The sequence below is a fragment of the Amblyomma americanum genome, chromosome 10, assembly GCF_052857255.1.
Source record: "Amblyomma americanum isolate KBUSLIRL-KWMA chromosome 10, ASM5285725v1, whole genome shotgun sequence".
NCBI classification, from domain to species: Eukaryota; Metazoa; Arthropoda; class Arachnida; order Ixodida; family Ixodidae; genus Amblyomma; species Amblyomma americanum.
Window position 1 is genome coordinate 13,660,858 of NC_135506.1, and position 18,389 is coordinate 13,679,246.

The 18,389-nt window shown below is 45.9% G+C and overlaps 2 protein-coding genes and 1 non-coding gene across 3 annotated transcripts in view; 2 read left to right on the top strand and 1 right to left on the bottom strand.

Annotated features, from left to right (window-relative positions):
* RpL29 (ribosomal protein L29) overlaps nucleotides 1-18,389 on the bottom strand; it is a 505,950-nt gene that overhangs the window by 59,581 nt on the left and 427,980 nt on the right. The window lies entirely within an intron of this gene.
* LOC144107976 (uncharacterized) lies at nucleotides 171-2,804 on the top strand. Its single transcript, XM_077641232.1, has 2 exons — nucleotides 171-266; nucleotides 740-2,804. The coding sequence occupies exon 2, from the start codon at nucleotides 872-874 to the stop codon at nucleotides 2,621-2,623; it is 1,752 nt and encodes a 583-aa protein (XP_077497358.1). The 5' UTR covers nucleotides 171-266; nucleotides 740-871; the 3' UTR covers nucleotides 2,624-2,804.
* LOC144108969 (U4 spliceosomal RNA) lies at nucleotides 13,929-14,070 on the top strand. Its single transcript, XR_013309560.1, has one exon. It is a non-coding gene; the product is annotated as a U4 spliceosomal RNA (small nuclear RNA).

Genomic DNA, 18,389 nt, shown 5'->3' on the forward strand with positions numbered 1-18,389 from the left:
GCTGAAGAAGATTGTTTTTTTTTTCTTAGATAACCTGACAAAAAAAACTGTGCTTGAAACGTTTATTTTTGCCTACAGAATTAGTGCAATTTTTATTTGCAAACATATATTATGCTTGGTTGAGAAGCACCACCGTTTACGCGAGCAACTAGCGCTGAACGACAGTATGTTGCAAACCAATACATCATGTTTTCTTCTTTTCATTGCATTGCTTCACGAGGAGCGCGTGTTTTGACGGCGATAACGCGTTTCCAAGGCTTTGTTCCGTGAGTATTCGCTCGCGTTGTGTTCGTTTGTGCCTACGGAGTAGCTGCGATTGATGTAGTCCACACGCGGTGAGTGAGCTGACCTGAGTGATGCGGGTGACGTGGGCCAGTAAAAGTAAGGCATTTTAATCAGTGTCAGCCGTGTCGGTGTCAGCCGTGTCGTACCTTTACTTTCTCAGCGCTGTTGTTATACTACTGCCAAACAAGCTATCAAAGCTTGTAATTCAATGAAGCCACTTGCAAACTGAATTGTGTCAGACTGAACTACTGAATTCAATGAAGCCGCTTGCAATTTAACGTCTTCTAATCGCTGGCGCCGACGGCTGTAACGACCTGCAGTTTACTACCTGGTGAAAATGATGTTCCTTTTTAGAGGTTTAACGTAGCCAGCCACTATCTGCGCATGCGGTATGCACTATGCTAAATCCCTTTCTTCTCCAATTTCTAACTCCGCCATCTCTTTTTTGTTACAGCTTCTCGCGTTGCTCCTGCTTTGAACATCGTGTGCCCATAGCGCGCATGGATTTTATTTTTAAATCTGACGACAGCGTGCGCTGGGACCACCTCTAAGCGTGTCCCTGCACGGGTATTTGAGAACCACGGCCATGCCTGGCGTTAAACACGACAGTGATCGACGGCACAACGAGTGGGAGCTTAATTTGAATCGCGTTGGTGCACCACCTGACCAAGATCGTTGGACAGGGAAACAGGTGAAATCGCACAGCGTTGCTAATCAGAAAGAGTGCGCCGAAGAAAAGCCATTCACCTTACAGCGCCGCAGCGGCGTCTCCACGCGACTGAGCCACTCGGAAACGCGGTTAGTGGACAACGTTAAAGACGAGTTCCAGACATGCGATTCTGATCCGGGAGAGTCACGCAGCATGACCGGACTCCAGAAACCGCTAGCCAACACTCTGTGCAATGACTCCTCGAAGCGAGGTGGTTTACGTCGGCCACTTGGACCACCCACGCACGCCAGTTGCGTGGAAACTCGGCTGATTTCGTGGCCGCACTACGAGCGAAGTTTTTTGTGCGAACTCTGCCCCGAGGTGTTCCTCAACTCCGCAGACCTTGCTGAACATTCTCGGACGCACATCAACCTCCCATTGTTCGTATGCGAGCGTTGTTCCATAACCTTCTTTAACGAAAGCCACTTCGAACGCCACTCTGAGGAACACGGGGTCAAACAGCTGCACAAATGCCATCTATGCCCGGAGGAGTTCGATGACGAGCTGAAGCTGCGGGTTCATTTCAATGTTCACGTTCGCGAAAGCTCCTGCTACGACAGCGCCCAAGCACCGCTAGTTGACGACGCCCAGTTGTCCAATTGCTTTGCTCTTCAAGATAACGCTGATGTAAGCCGCGACGAAGATATCTCCGCAGCTCGAGAATTCTGCCACTTCTGTGCCCAAGCATTTGACTGCGAAACCAGTTTCAAGGAGCACGTCCGGACCAAGCATTCCGGCGAGCTCTCCATCTCCAGTTTGGAAGACAAGAAACCGTCCATTAGCCAGCGCTTCTTTGACGGCGTTGCCGTGTCAGCAGAGGCCGGCGAATTTGCGCACGAATTGCCCTATACGACGGACAGCAGTCTCTTGAAAAGCTTCGAAGACGAAGCTGGCTTGGGAAACCACTTGGAAACGCACTTGCGCTGCGACACGCAAGTCCAAAAAGATGAACCTATGTCCGAGGGCTCCACCATAGAAACGGCCTCCAGTGCTGAAGAGCGGGTTCCTCGCGCTTGCCACCTCTGTCCCGAAGAGTTTGACGGCGACGCCGGTTTGCGTCGGCACATCCTAAAAGAGCACAGCTCTGGCAACAAGCGCGCGAGAGGCAAAGATGCGGAAAAACGTTTTGCCTGCGAGCACTGTTCCAAGCGCTTCAAACTCAAGGGTCACCTGAGCCGTCACCTGCTGACGCACACGGGCGAGACGCCGTTCAAGTGCCTCCTGTGCCCGGCGACATTCTCCCAGAAGGGCGACCTCAAGCGTCACTTGGACAGGCACGCCGGCTACAAGCGGTTCCCCTGCCCCTTCTGTCCCAAGCAGTTCGTCGTCAAGGCCGACATGGAGACCCATCGGCGCACCCATACAGGAGAGAGGCCGTTCGCGTGCGACCGCTGCCCGGCCTCGTTCTCGGCGCGCGATAACCTCAGGAAGCACATCAACAGCCACACCGGTGTCAGACCGCATGCGTGCGACAAGTGTCCCAGGTCCTTCACCAGGCTCGCGGACCTCAAGCGCCATGGACGGAGGCATACGGGCGAGCGTCCCTACTCTTGCACTTCTTGCTCGAAGACCTTCACTCGTGGCAACCTGCTCCGTGACCACTTCGCAACCGCCCACGGTCCATCATAAACCCCCCTGTTCCGGCTGGGTGCACTCGACTGGCTGCGGGAATCTTGCTTATTCGTCGCATGTGTCAGCGTGCGTCTGGGGATGCACTGACAATCAGCGCCGGGCTTTTCGTCACATTTAATTTATTCTTGCCACGATTGGCTGCCAGCATTTGCAGCTAATAAAACTTAGTGAGTCGCGACCTTTGTGATTCGGAGTTTCTTTGCTACCGCCCACCGCCAGCATACTGGCGGTGGATGGCATGGTCGATACACATGCCTTCGTGAATACATCGTTTTCTGACGACACGTATGTTAGGTACTGCGTTTCTGTAAAACGGCGTCCCTATAGGTATCCACTATATATGCAATCTGCAGAGCGTGCAGGTTGTCCCAAATTTAAACGGGACACGCTGCAGTGTGATGCAGGCATATTCGAGATGGCAGTGAAAACTCCCACCAAAACTTCGCGGAGTGATGGAGGGCGGGTGGCTACCTGCCACTTCGGGGCTGGGATCTAGCACCTCTCAGCAATGTGGCGAGGGCTCCTTGTCACCGGGGGCATATGTTGCTGAACCTACGTCGCTGCTACGGATGACGCGGTTGGTGCGACGCGCGTCTTGTTCATCTTTCCTCTCTCATCTCTTTTAACTCTCCTCCTGTCTGCACGTGGCAGCGACTGTGGCTCAGCTTGAGCCATTGAGCAGGCCCGTGCACTTTCCTTTTCATTCTTCCTACAGTCGAAATAAACTCGCGGAACATACCGCAGTAAAGCATTCACATTAATATTACCTTACTAGCTAGAATGAAAGCTCGCCATTGTCATTGCGTGTTGCTTAAAGGCATTCCTTCCTCTATGCTTAAAGAGCATTTAATCCTTAGTAAAACACGTTGCGGGGCTAGTTGGTTATGCATATTCTTTCGTTAAAATTTAAGCAGCGCTAACTTTTAGGACGAATACATGTCATGTCTTCTGTGTATTCGTCCTAAAAGTTAGCGCTGCTTAAATTTTAACGAAAGAATGAGCATTTCATCCACAGCGGGAATGCCGGGAAGACAGTTTCTTACTTGGCTTGGCTAGTGTTGGCCCTAAAACATATGACTGCAGAAATACACATTTCTGCAAAAAACAACAACATGGAAACGGTTTTAAATCATAATGTCTTACTACTATACATTGCAATAATTGAGCAGAAAAGCAGATAGGTGTGAACGAGCAAGGGCGCGTTTATTAAAATAAACTGCAAACCTGATAAACCGGACTTTTCATGTAAACAAATTCTATATCAAAATAACCTTTTTGCTATAACGTCGCAAGGAAAAACGAAAGCAAGTGCCTATATTTTGTAAATAATACTTTATTCCCGCAGGCAGATGCACTGCCGGAATTATAAAAAAAATGTTCCATAAGAAGACTCGCTAAATGAACAGAGTAAAATTCGGATTATTCGTAAAAAATTAAGACTCGGATACGGCTCCCAGTTTTCCTACAGGACAATAAGCTCCCCAGACGCGGTCAGGCGTTAGCATCACTTCTGCTGTTGTCCCCGTGTTGCAGGTCGTACAGAGCGCGACTGTAAAAGCTGGTCCAGGGTGAAACAGAACACGGGGTTGTGTCTGGGAAACGGAAAAGATCCCGTGGTTGCTTCAAGTGTAGTGGTGCGTGACTTTGCAGTTTTCATTGCCTGCGCTGTGCCCACGTGTGAAAGCATCACGACTGCATTCGAGCAATTTCATTCCTCCAAAGACACTAGCGTAATGGGCCTCCGGGACATGAACGTTTGAGTGCAGTGGGGCCGTGTGGAGGCCCAAGGACCTCCCTATCATAAATTCCCATGTTTAATAATAATAGTTTGTTTTGGGGGAAAGGAAATGGCGCAGTAACTGTCTCGCATATCTCGGTGGACACCCGAACCGCGCCGTAAAGAAAGGGATAAAGGAGGGACAAAGAGAAGAAAGGAAGAGGTGCTGTAGTTGAGGGCTCCGGAATTATTTCGACCACTTGGGGGGTCTTTAACGTGCACTGACATCGCACAGCGCACGGGTGCCTTAGCGTTTAGCCTCCATCGACACGCAGATAGAGAGAGAAATAGAGAGGGAGGGAGAGCAACTTCATTTGCCATTTGAGGTTTGGGCGCGGCGGCTGCGTTTTTATGGAGGAAAAACGCCAAGGCGCTCGCGTGCTGTGCGATGTCAGTGCACATTAAAGATCCCCAGGTGGTAGAAATTATTCCGGAGCCCTCCACTACGGCACCTCTGCTTCCTTTCTTCTTTCACTCCCTCCTTTATCCCTTCCCTTACGGTGCGGTTCAGGTGTCCAACCATATATGAGACAGATACTGCGCCATTTCCTTTCCCCAAAAAACCAATTATTATATTATTACGTGGCCTTGTTGAGAGATAGGAGGTGTGGGCTGCATGCATTAGCGCTGACAACGTGGCAGACACGCCGGTTGTACGAGGTAAAATCGCATACAAATTTAGAAGTTAACGTGGAGAACAACATTCGGTTTTTCACAGATGACACACCGTAAAACTCAACGTCGGGGATCAAAGTACAACTAGTACGGAATGCAATCTTAGGCACTTAACATGTAATGGTTTTTCAGCTTTTCACAAAAATTTTGATCGAGCCTCAGATCAAGAATTTTATTCCAAACTATTGCACTAGTACATTCTATAAGTGGTACATGTTTACTAAGGGGAAGATTGAAATTGCTGACGGTGAAGTTTCTTGTGTATTGTAATGAGCTCTTAAATACGGTGACAGAAAATGGATGATTGTTTCTAATTATGCTATATGTGCAACGTGCCTTTTTTTCTTCCCGAATTAATCAAATGTTAATAAAGGCAGCTAGTTAAACAAAGGCTTACTATGTTCATTATGTTTTGCTAACTTCATTATTCTAATGGCACACTTTTGCAATCGTTTGACAGATTAGGATATGAAGTGACCGCTGATAAATGCAAAGTACAAGATGCGTAAAGTATATGATCATTAATACTGAGGAGAAATCCATGTTGTCCTATATGGATAGTATTCCAGCTCCTAATCACAAAAAGACAACTCCTAATTACTGAAAACAAAGCTCTGGTAAGGAAGAAAAGAACCAGAACTAAAATACAAGTATGGCCGTCTAGGATCTCTGAGGTTGACAAACGTGCATAGAGGTAACGCATTTGTACATTAAACCAGTTTTGTTTCGAATGTGCTAGTACATTTTTATTGCCGAAGAAAGACGTTAAAGGGACAGTTTAAAGGTTGGAGGCCAAAGAAAACCTATACTTGGCGGCGCCACAGGCTGCCAGTTCCCCCCGTTCCGCCATGCTACGTGATGGGCTGCTATGCGTGCCCGCGTGGTTTCGTTTTTCATTCGCCTGGATTTACGAATTAGGGAGCAGCAGAGGTAATCGAAGTGCGATTCGGACCAAGTTTATGCCTCGGCACGCATCTGTGACATTACTTCTGTTGGCTTTTACTGCAGTTACAACTGGTTTAGCCCTAGGAGAGCACTGCGCGCTACTAAGTGCCTCCGTGTGCGCCGCTCACAGCCAAGGGATACGCGGACGTACTGTGAAGTTCTCCTCGACATCGACAACCGAAGATGGAGGCTGCTGCAAAGAAAAAGATCGCACAGTGTGACGTCGTACGCCCGTGTCGAGTCACAGCAGGGTAGTAGCATTGTCGGTGGGGTGGCGTATCTTACACTACCACCAGATGAGCGGCGGTGGACCACTTGGTGGACAGGTAGGGCATCGGTGTATAGTGTGCTCTCTGCTGTATTTTCGTCCTGAAAACTACTTGCTCAATACATTCCTGAGTGAGTCTTTTAGAATACCCTGGAAGCTCCGTACGCGGTTTCATCTACGGTATCAGCAATCAAGTTCGCACCAGTTCTGCGAGTATTCTAGCGGACGTCAGAATGCCAACGCTCTGATGACACGACTTAATTATCGGCTAGGTTTCCTTTGCTACGTATTGGTCTCAATCACCCCTTTTCACAATGCGCGCTTTGATAAAAACGTGCCTGAAATAAGACTCCTTTCTGTGGTACCCAAGGTCCACAGTGAGGAGTGCAAGTTGAAAATTTATCACCGAAATTAGGTGTAAGAAAGTTCGTTTAGCCGAAAAATGCGTACGATGGTTTTATTATCACTGCTACTATATATAAGTTGCTTTCGCGCACTTTGCAGTCACAGGTCGCAGAAGACAGATGAAACACTTAGGACTGGCTGATTTTGTATGGCTCTCCACACTAGCAAACGTACCGCTAAGTATGTTCGCTCAGCATGTTCACGTGCTACAATTAAGCTAGGACAAGCATTTCAGAATTTCAGCATTTCATTTCAGCATTTCAGAAATCTTCAAAAATTAAAAAATTTCATGAAAAAAAATTATAATCTAATGATACGTACGTAGCAGTCTCTACTCATCAGCCGTGGCGGTGGCTCGGCGTTGACAGCTGCCGCCCCGCTAACTTCGTTTGCTGTCGGGCACTCTGCTTATATGCTTACCATTCTTGGTAATCGCTCCTCTTGGCATCCGGCTGGCCCATCCGCTTCAGCATTGAAAAGCATCGCACGCTTTGTGGGCCTGAGGTCGCTAAGTGCAGGCTAGAGTTCTCCGCAAGAACTTCGTTAATCCACAGACGGGCGCTAAATGACGCGTCGCGCGCGGATGTCGCGAGTCACGGAAACGGTAATTTTTGAAGACGTATAGAAAATTGCTGCCGGACAAGCGACAAAGCCACGATATGCCGAACTATCGGATTTCGCTAACAAAATTTTGATAGAGTTCACCTCAGTGTCCCTTTAAGGATACCTCGAAATGATTTTGATGATTATTGCAAGAAATCTGTAGAGGTGATCTGTGAGTAATTGAGTCAATGTTAATTAATTTTCAGGAACCTGTTCACAGCAATTTTAATTTTTTTCGTTTTTCTTATCGATTTCGACCTGTTTTCAGCCCTTTGTATATTGTATTCTAAATTTCATAAGTTTTCTTCAATAAATTCCCCCGTGTAATGGCTGCAAGGGCCCTTATATAGGGTAGCATTGAAATAACTAAAAATAAAATAAATTCAGAGCACTGCCTGGACCCTACAGTTTACAAATAATAAAAAATTGCTGCTCGCAGCTGATTAGGGCGGCACCTAACAGCGTGTTTTTAGCCATCTCTCCCCCTCTGACTTAGAGTGGGAAACCTGGGTGAGCATTGTCATTGGGCATACCCAAGTGAAATGGGCCGAATGGGGCGTGGTGAGGTAGAGTTTCCTGTTTTATTCCTTATTTTTTTTTTGGGTGCATCAAAGTGCATTAGTTGAGGGGGAGGAAAGAAGCGTCATAATTAATCGCCTATGTCTTCAGTGTAAATGAAGCTAGCTTAAAAATCCTAGCAGTGCAGTGACGGGTGATGGAGTACCGATCGCTCGTGTGCTTTTCCTAATCTCAGTAAATACCATTTCATGTTCCTTTTAAGCTAAAAACCTTGTTGCTTATTGGGTAATGCCAGACGTGTAGGCTAGGAATGGGTGTCTAACAATAGCATCCTTGTTGTTGTGTAACACAGGTTAAGCTGTTTCGCCCTTTCACAGCCAAGACGAAGTAAGAAAAGCAGCGAAACTCTCCAGCAGTGCTGGTCATGGTTTGGCATATTGTAACTATGGGATTAGGCATTTTTCATGTGAATTAGAAAGTTTTATATATATAATAAGGTATTATTTTTAGTTCAACTAAAAGCACTGAACCTTGCCTTTTCTGTGCAAATGTCAAATCACAGTGGAGTTTCTGTAATATTGAGTTATGTGTATGAATAATCAACTCGGCAAAGGGTACGTTGCTTTTAACAATCTGCTCTATCTGCAGCTCAAGTGTTTCAGGTTGCACTGTTTCTGTCTATACACACATAAGCCACTGTCATCTAGGTTCGAGCCAGCTGCTAAAGTCAGTGGACAAACTTTTCTGAAAGTACACAAGTCACAAGCCAAAATTCTTATGCTTTTGATGTGCAAGCAAATTCATGCCAACTAGCCATTACATTTGCTTTGATCTCATCAGCTGCTGGCTCGACCACATAAGCTTGATGGTAAGGATCAGCGGATTGCAAGATAAGAAAGCACTCTACATGTGCAGATATCAGGAGGGAAAACAAATTTTCAGTGTGTTTTCATGAGCGGAGAAGTTCAGTGCGTATACAGCCAGTGCGTTAATTATGAACCATATATAATGCCAATCTTAGTATTTTTCTTATGTCTGGTGCAGACTAGACGGAATACAGTGTTATTAGACGGGCCTCAACAAACCGGAAGGGGACAAAGAAAAGAAACTTCAGGGGACATTTACGTTGTGGCCTATTTATGGTCCCAGCAGTGGCCTGGGGTCCTCTTGGCATATCATTCGCAGACACAGTCTGTCTCAACATTACACCCCGTCACATGGGCATTTCAAAGGCCCTTGAGTCAATAGTTTATCGAGTCATTGGTGCAGTGCAGAACTCTATTGAGATTTCGAGGGCCTTCGAGTGTTGCCCAACGTTGCTAGCATTGCTTCGGGCGGCGCCAACGTGCACTTTAAATGCACGATACTTTCACAGTACAAAAGCATGAACAAACATTATTCTCTTACACTTTAATGCAAGCAGTAAAATATTAGTCTGTGCAGTAATTTAAATATTGTTTCAGTCTGGTTTAAAGTGCATTAATTTTGTAGTCTCCATTGCAGAAGACAAAAACACCAGCGGTGCCAGTGTTGCCAGAGTATAGCAAAATTGCGACAGCAAATCGTGCAAAAGCCAGTATCTTTCAAGACAATGCAACTGGCCTTTAATAATAGCTAAAAACCTCCTGTGACTCCAAAAAATGTGTATTTCAACATTTTAGATTTATGAAAATATTTTTATTTGCGCAAAACTGAAAGCAGCAATTGTGGCGCCACACAAGCTTGGCATAAGACACGATCTATGGCCATTGAGATTTGCCGTGTAGCAGTGACGCAACTCCTTCTCGTTTTATAGCGATTGAGAATCGCGAAGGCTCTCGACTCGATGGTCGCTGAAACTGGTCACGTGACAGGGATATTACATTCATAGATTGTGGGGAGTCCTCATACCAGTTCTGGTGCTGTGGTACAGTGGCTAAGCGATGCGCCACTGCCCTGGCAGGTGGCTGCTTCAAACGTAGCCACCAGTGGGGCAGTGACTACCAAATGTCAAGTCATTCACAAACTCAGTGGCACAGTTTATTTCTACTTTCGAAACTGCTGATACAATAAGTAGGTCATGGTCATTGAAATTACATTTTTAGTTAATTTCTTTTGAATATGGGTTACGGTGTAATCTTGCTTCATGATCTGCTTGTCTTACTTACAGCACAACAAACAGCTGATGAACAGTGAAGCTTTAAAGATTGGTTGTTCTCCACAAATCTACCCTACCTGTTACACATATCTTGAATAAACCGCTTCAAAGCATTTTCTTTCTCAGTGGCACTTGTGCTAGTGGCAGCAAGGACGGGAAGTTGCATGCAGTGTAGTCAGCTAACCTAATTCAAGTTAGCAAAAGAAATTTGTGCCCAGCAGCATGTGGGATTCCCATGACCTTACTATATCCAAGTCCTTAAATCTATCCAGACATCTCATCTTTCAACAGAACCACTCAGCTTGTTTTTGATTTATGCTTTTGTACGAGTTGTTTAAGCTAATATACAGAACAAAGAAACTTAGTTTTTGTCACACAGAAATCACACATAAATAGCAGATAAAGCCCTTATAAGTTTGCACCTTAGAGGTTACTTTCATTTCTACATACCTGCTCCATTGGATATTTATCAATGGGTTCTTAGTGCACATCACAAGCAGCTGAAACCTATTTTAGCAAAAGTAAATTCTCTTGAACTCGGTCAGAATCATTCTTAAGAAACACTAAAGATGTGCAGTGCCGAAGTAAACTGCTCACAATGAGGGGCTAACACCACAGACCTAGCGCGAGGCCATCGTACGTCAGGAACTGTTCAGTCTTTCCAGTCCTTTGATAACTATACATTTGATAACTATATCTTAAGACTTAGGGCTGACACACCTACACCTATGGTTAATGAAGATGGCATGACAAAGGAAGGAGGCACACATGGGTGAACAGGAAGGTAAAGTCACCATGGCAGTCTAACTCATACATTTGAGATTTTTTTTGCTTAACTAAAAAGGAAGTGACTCTCCTATATTTAATTTTCCAGCGTGTATTTCTATTTGTCTTTGCTATGTTCATCTTTTAAGTTTCATTTCTGCTGTCGGTCACATGAAAAGTTTTTCACGTGGTGTTGTGATTTGTGTTTTGTCATGCCCGTCCAGCTTGGGCCAACGCTGGCCTGCAGTATTTTGAAATAAATAAAGAAATAAATATCAAATTCTTATGTCCACTGATAACGATCCACTTACTGGTAACGATCAAACTACATACTCATCCATGGCTGACATCTACTAATGAAAGAGCAGTACACAACGGTACATGTTAGAACATAAAATGTACAACAGTACAGATATGCAACCAACGGAATAGGGTCTCTCTGACCTCAGTTAACGGTAACTCATAGAAGCCAATGATTCTTTGGTGGTTTGTGAGATCGTAACAGCATGCACTAATGACAAGAAAATTTTTGTGCACAAATAAAGAGCTGCAAAGTTCTTAAAGGACTGGGTGTGCTCCTAGCAAGCTTTAGAAGAGACTTGTGAAATCATAAAACAAATATTGTAGAACTGGGTATACAGGTTGGCTGCAGTAGAATTGGTTTGGTTTATGGGTGTTTAACGTCCCAAAGCGACTTAGGCTATGAGGGACGCCGTAGTGAAGGGCTCCGGAAATTTCGACCACCTGGGGTTCTTTAACGTGCACTGACATTGCACAGTACACGGGCTCTAGAATATCGCCTGCATCGAAATTCGACCGCTGAGGCCGGGATCGAACCCACGTCTTTCGGGCCAGCAGCCGAGCGCCATAACCACTCAGCCACCGCGGCGGCTACAGTAGAATTGTTACAAGGCTTAAGAATTTGGTAGATAGGTCGGACATGTCCAGAAAGATGCTTTGACGTTGCGCTTATGTCTACTTGAGACTAAAATGTAGACCTGCCGTTACTGAGGTACCCCAAGTATTATCTTGAACACCATTGATGGGGAGACTAGTTAACGTGCAATAAAAAAAAAGTAATGAATGTACAGACACTTATGTTTGAGCTTTGCGTTCTTTATTTCAAAGAAATATTGTGAAAGGTTTTAGCAGGAAGTGCCATGATAATGGAATGAAGGTAAAAGCTGTATGGTTGGCTCTGTGATTGCCAATTTCCTGGAGTTGAGGTTGTTGGGCTGCCTTGAGAGTATGAGGTCAAGAATGTTAGCAGAATATTTGGCGATGCATGAGGATTACGCTACTAATTGGGCAAGGTTAAAATTTAAGCACACATCCACAAACTCATGGAATTCATCCTGTCTAAAAATAGGCTGATGAGGGGTATTCCAATCTCCAAAGACGCAGGATATGTACTCCAGGGTGTTTTGTTGCAAGTTCGTTCGAAATGTTGCGTAGTTTTCGGGGGAATTAGGGGTTATTGTGGAGTGTGGGGGGCTATAACAAACTCCAATTAGTATAGATACTGGTGTGGCACAATAAAGGAGTCATAACATTTCAAGGTCTGATCAGATGATAATATGGGAACACTGTAATCTCATTGCTTGTAGTACAGAAGTTCAGTGGCGCTCACATTATCGGTCACCTCTGTCTGCAAAAGCAGGTTACTACCCGTTGACGAGGCTGGACACACTATCACACTTAGAAAGAAGACCGCATACATTACAGAAAGAACCCAACATCAAGATTCCTTTGAACTGAGTTCTCCGAAGAGTCCTCCGTTATATAGCTGTCAGGACATAACACCTAAAACAATGAAATGATAATTGGACAACAAAAAAGAAACCAGTTTGTTTTGAGTGTGTAGACATACCTCGAGCACTGATGTTGCCTGTTTGTGGCAACGACTTTGTTTGAAATGTGTTGCAAGAAGTACTGAACTGGCTTTTAAAATGAGTTACTAGTGTTACTAAAGCGGAATGGTTAAGCTTGGGCTGGAGCAGAAATTTACAGGCTCAATTTAGAGGCCGGTTCGTTGAAACCAAGACTGGTTCATAGAGTGGCACCGAGCAGGACCACCTTTATAAAGCCTAGTGTATTCATTTATTGTACCACAGAAAACTGATCCAGTTAACCTTGTAACGGTTTCGTGAATTGTTTAATGACTCTTCTTTAATGCATGTCCTCCGAGCGCACTGCAGGGAGCAGTTATAACCGATTTTTCGGAAGAAAGCTTAAAACGTACGCTCACGTTTGCGCCGACAGCGTGGAAACCCACAGTGCAGAAAACAAAAATGAGTGATAGCTCGCACCTGACTTGGTAGCGTCGACTCGCGTGCCTCGCAAATCTCATTGCTTGCATGTGCAGAATTTGCTAAGCGATCTGCGGCTGCACACGAACCACTGGTATCTCAAACAAGCAGTGGCATCCCAGCATTTGTAGCGCGGTGCAGGCTGAAGGGTGCAAGATTTGTGCACCGACGAGACTATCGATGCTGCACCTTCGTTCTACCGATTATCCATCAGGGGCGAACAGCACCGATTAGGTCAGCGGACACGGGTCACAGAACTACACGAGGCATTGGCTACACACGACATACCGTTCTGGCCGTTAGACACGCTTATAGTGAACTAGGATGTATTCTATAGACACGCTTATCTTCCACCGTGCATACGCTGGGTTTGATACAGATGCAGAGAGGTAAATCGCGAGACGCTGGAAGAGTCCGTCCGTTATCAATCCATCCGTCCAGCTGTTTGTGTTCGTTTTCCGCCAGCGTTTCATTCTGCTAGATTACAAGCGTAGGTAATTAAAGTATGCACGAAAAAAAGAAATAATCAGTTTTTTGCATAGTCACATTGTCTTCTTTCTCTTGTTTAACTAGCTATTAAAGATGGCGCTGCGTATCGCCCAGCACGCCGTGCATATTCAATACGCTAGCTATCTCTCTATCAGGAGTAGCTACATTGGTGTAAGATCCCCAGGTTCTGTATTACACCATAAACGAACATCTTTTTATAAAAAAAGGGTGATTATTAGTAAGTTTAAACTTAAAGCAAAATGTAAAGCCAGGAGATACATTTGATCGCTAGATAAATTGCTAAATACTTTGCAGTTTGAGAGAACAAACCGAACAAGAGTATGTTGCGTACGTGGGGCAAAATGTTGAGTCCTTTTCGTAAGGGTCAGGTTTGCGAAGATGCAGTCGTCAGCTTTGCGCAGAGGCGGTGTCGTACCCAATGAAGTGCAAACTGAGGGGCGACTATTGCTAGTTGAAAACTTTTCCCAATACCCCGCCGAGACGACGTGAAATACCGTCGGCTATGGCAATTTTTGGCAGGCCCTACGGGGCTTCATTAACCAAATCAAAAAATAGAATTGATACGTTGGTTTACGTGCACACACACACACACACCTGGGCCGGCCAAAAATTTTTGCTGGGCGTGAATTCTGATTTTAGACAGTATGGTGCGCAAACAGTCAAAAATTTGGAAATCGGTTGAATAGTAGGGCTAAAGTTACGACGTAAAGGCACTGCACTCTTCTGTCCGAGCGTCAGCCACCAGCGTGATACTGAGAGGCGTCGTCCGCACGAGCAGACTACAACAACCACAAATTTCGATCGCTCGTGCTCCACAATGGGAGGGTGGCGCCGGTTGCAATGAAAGCCCACCGATGGCGACAGAGGGCGCTGCCGCAGCAGACGACGCGGTTTCCTCGGTCCGGAAGGCAGTAACCGGGTCTTGTGCGTGCGTGATTAACCTGCTTGTGCGCGTGTTCTTTGTTGAGCGAGGTGTAGTGTTTGTTGTTCTGTGTGGCTGCCTCGATCACGCGCGCCGATCCAGGTGGCCGTGCATGGAGCTTCCTCGAGACCACCTGTGCCACCATGGGCGCTCTAAGCATCATAGGGCGGAGAGATACCGACTGCAGAACTACAAGTTTTGGCCAAGAAATAATGAAAAAAAAACGTTGCTCGATAATTAAGAATGTCCCATCAATCAATATCCTGTCTATAAATTTTAACAAACGAGCAGAAAAGCACGCAAATGCAAATTTTACTGAAAATAAGCAATAGCTTGCTCTCCTATTGGCTAAGCATTGCAGATCACAAAAACCAATATTTCGTGCTTAACAGGCACACTTTTAAAAAGAAATGTTTAAAAAAAAATGTCGCTTCAACATTTCAAAAGGTTTTTCCACATCATTTCGGAAAACAAAAAACCTTTTGATTGGCGTTGTGTGCTGTTGCGTTTTCGCTACTATGGCTTTTCGCACACTACTTTTGCGCCGAAGTCTGCGCGCGGAGCGCCCCGTGGATACGGAATGGAACATCTTAGTAACGCCACTCTGTGTTCCTGAGAAAAACCTACTGTCCCGCACCAAGTAGCTCATCGCCCCGTGATGCTTTGCGCTCCATGGAGGTACAGGTGCAGCGCCCCCAGTTTCCCTTTAGTTAATAGTAAGAAATTCTATGGTTTTGTGCGTGCGTTCTGTGCTCGCGCGCGTGTATCCATTCTACGCATTTTAGTCGTGTAGTAAAATCATCGACTGAGCTCCCGATTGCTCTTTTCACGTGCCCATCACTAAACGAGCTAGATGGTACGGCACAAAAAGATGTCAAAACCAAAGCGACCATGCAAAGAGACTTGCTTTCGAGTGTAAAGGCGCGCTTACCGCTCGAACAAGGAGCGTGTTTCCATTTGTTTACTGCGCCACCTTATGGTACCCGGCTTGCAGAATGAGAACGAAACTTCAAAAGAGAAGATAGAAGGCATGGGCCGGCGAAATCACTCATGAGTCGACTCACTCGGGCTCACTCACCTTCATATCAGATCACGATCTGAGCCGTAAAGTGAGTCCGGACTCGCATTCAGATCATGTGCTGCGCCGTGAGTGAGCCCGGACTCATATGCATATCATGATCTGAGTTGTGAGTGACTTCGGGCTCGAGTTCAGATCATGATGTCAGTCGTGAGTCCGGGCTCACGTTCAGATCATGATGCGAATCGCGAATACGGGCTCACATTCAGATCATGATCTGAGCCGCGATGAGAGCGGGCCTTGTTCAGTCCGGTACTGAGTAGGCCTGTCAAATCAAACAAGTCCGTGATGTAAGGTTGAGCAATCCCATGATCCCAAGTATAAATCTATGACGCCAATTGGGCACGGGTTTGTAACGTTCATAAATGCGTTTCCTGCGCACTCGCAACGTTGAATAGCTTTTGGTCGAGATGATGATGTAGAGCAATTTTATTGTTTCGTGGGGGTGCACTCTAGAACATTGCTAAAATGCGAGAAAAGTTTATTAGTCACCGCGCTTGGTCTCGTTGGATATTATATAGCTATAGTTTGTTGCATCGCGGTTGTCCTAGCAATTCGTTTGCCGTTTTTTTAATTGGTTTCAGGACATAGTCAGCGGCCTGAGATTTTTACGACCCGCGAGCGGCAGCTACAGGCCTCTGAGCACGGCCAGGCTATATATGTATACATAGGCTAGCTGTAGTTAAGAGCTCATCGCATCACCGTGTCTGTGGCATTTTAGGCACGTAACTTGGGGGCTGTTGGGAGTAAAAACTATTCATCTGCCCTTTGTGCGAGTTTATAGGAGTCCTGAGTCATGGGGAGCCTGGGTTAGCTGTGAGTTGAAATGTGCAAGTGCATGTGCCCGAAGTAGTGATGCTCAGGTGAGTCATAAGCGAGCTTCCCCACGATAAACCGCGCCTGAAACCCGTCACGATACATTATCTAAAACACATTGTGCTTAAAATATCAGCAAAGAGCAAAACTAGAAATCTGTGCGAGCAAGAGCCTCCAGCAAAGCGTCACTGCTGTGTCGGAAGCCTCCGAGTTGTGCTACAATAGAGAGTGCCAAATCGGTGACCCGGTGCCGACAACGGAGCTCTACTAGTTGAAAAATGCGCCACACGCTGTGGTTCGAAAGAAGCAAGCGCTGGTGGATTGTGAACGTCTGCCGACCACCAGCGAGGTGCAGCGGTCCTACTCTACAAAAACGTCTCTATTCCAGTTACATGGTTGGAAGTGCCATCTGTGTTAGTGGATTAGCTTACGCCTATTGTGAAGCTGAAAAAAACAACTTTGTTTGATGGGCAATCAGCGTACCCGCGGTGTACCTGAGGGGAAGAGAGGAGTCAAAACATATACCATCACAATTATATTTGCAAAGAGGCTGAATCCTTGATCAAGGAGGTTTCCTTCACAAATCTCAGTGGTGGATGCGGCGTATATAAAGCTGGCCCCAGGGAAGCACACTTCCAAGAAAGGCAAGTTTTTTGCTGAGAAGTGTTTATTATCTACGAGGTCCGGAGGAGAGTCCTGAGCTTTCTGTAAGTACCAAAGAATTGTGGCTCAAAACCAAGCACGCACAACACCTAAATAAAAGCCCATAAAATTAACTGACGCGTTTCACCTGCTTCGTCAGAGAAAATGTTAGCGAAAGAGTACTTTTGTAATCGCGTCTAGAAAACAAATTCCCTGTTCCCTTCGTAAGCCCCGGATGATCGAAGCTCTAAGATGTGCTGAACTTCATAGAAGCTTTCTCGCAAGCGACGAGCACTAAATGTGCAGCTTGTAGTCGGAGACTCAAAAGAGGCACTGAAACTTGCAGTCAGCTGCCTCCATGGCAGCACGATGGATGGATGGAAGGTAGGAGCGTCCCCTTTGAAACGGGGCAGTGGTTGTTGCCACTATGCTGAGTTTTTTTCCTTTATTTTTGTTTACTTTGCTGTATGTTGTTAATACAATTCGTCATTTCCTTAAAAAAAAAACGTCTTCCTACACTTTAAAACTTCTGTCACCTCTCTGATTTTGTGCCACCAATCCTCCAATCGCTTTTTGCTAATTTCCAGCGCAGATTTATTTACATGACTATTGTTATCTCTAAACCTTAAGGCCTCAGGAAGAGTGACTGTGCCTGCATCGACGTCGGGATGGATACCATCGCATTTTAGGATGAGGTGTTCTATTCTTTCTACAGATTTACCACACACAGCACATGTGTCATCTTCTTCGTTAATTTTTTTTTCTGTAGCTGCGCGTTCTAAGACACCCTGACCTAGCTTCAGACAGGAGGGCACTGCCTCTTGAGTTATCATAAAACGTTATCATAAAACGCACCCTTCCGACTCGCAGCGCTCCACGCGGCGGCCGTGGGCATTCATCGCTCGCGGTGCCACCAGGGAGGCCTCGGTCGGCTCACTAGCCAGTATATTCTAGGCACTATAGTATTGCGACACTATTAAGTGGAATAAACAGTTGGTTAGTGAAAAAAATTATATTCTGTCGTGGTTACGATAGCAGAGAAATGCTACAACCACCTAGGTCATTTCTCTGTAAGCCGAAGCACACCGCAACTTGTGTCGTCTGCATAACGTGAACATGGAACGCGTCTACGCGATAGCTGCTGAGTTTTTTTGTGACTCGTCTTCTTCGTCAGAGGAAAAAAAGTGATGATGAGGCAGTTATTCTGATGCATGAAGCACCCTTGCTTCTGCTGAGATTGGACAGGAACTGCGTCCCCTTTTACGTAGAGAGCGTTGTTCCACGGTACTTGGCCACCGAGTTTCAACGACTCTTCCGGCTCACCCGCGAGACAGCCCGCAACCTGACCGACCGTTTCGAGGCGTCGGCGTATTATCCGAGAGGCGAACATGG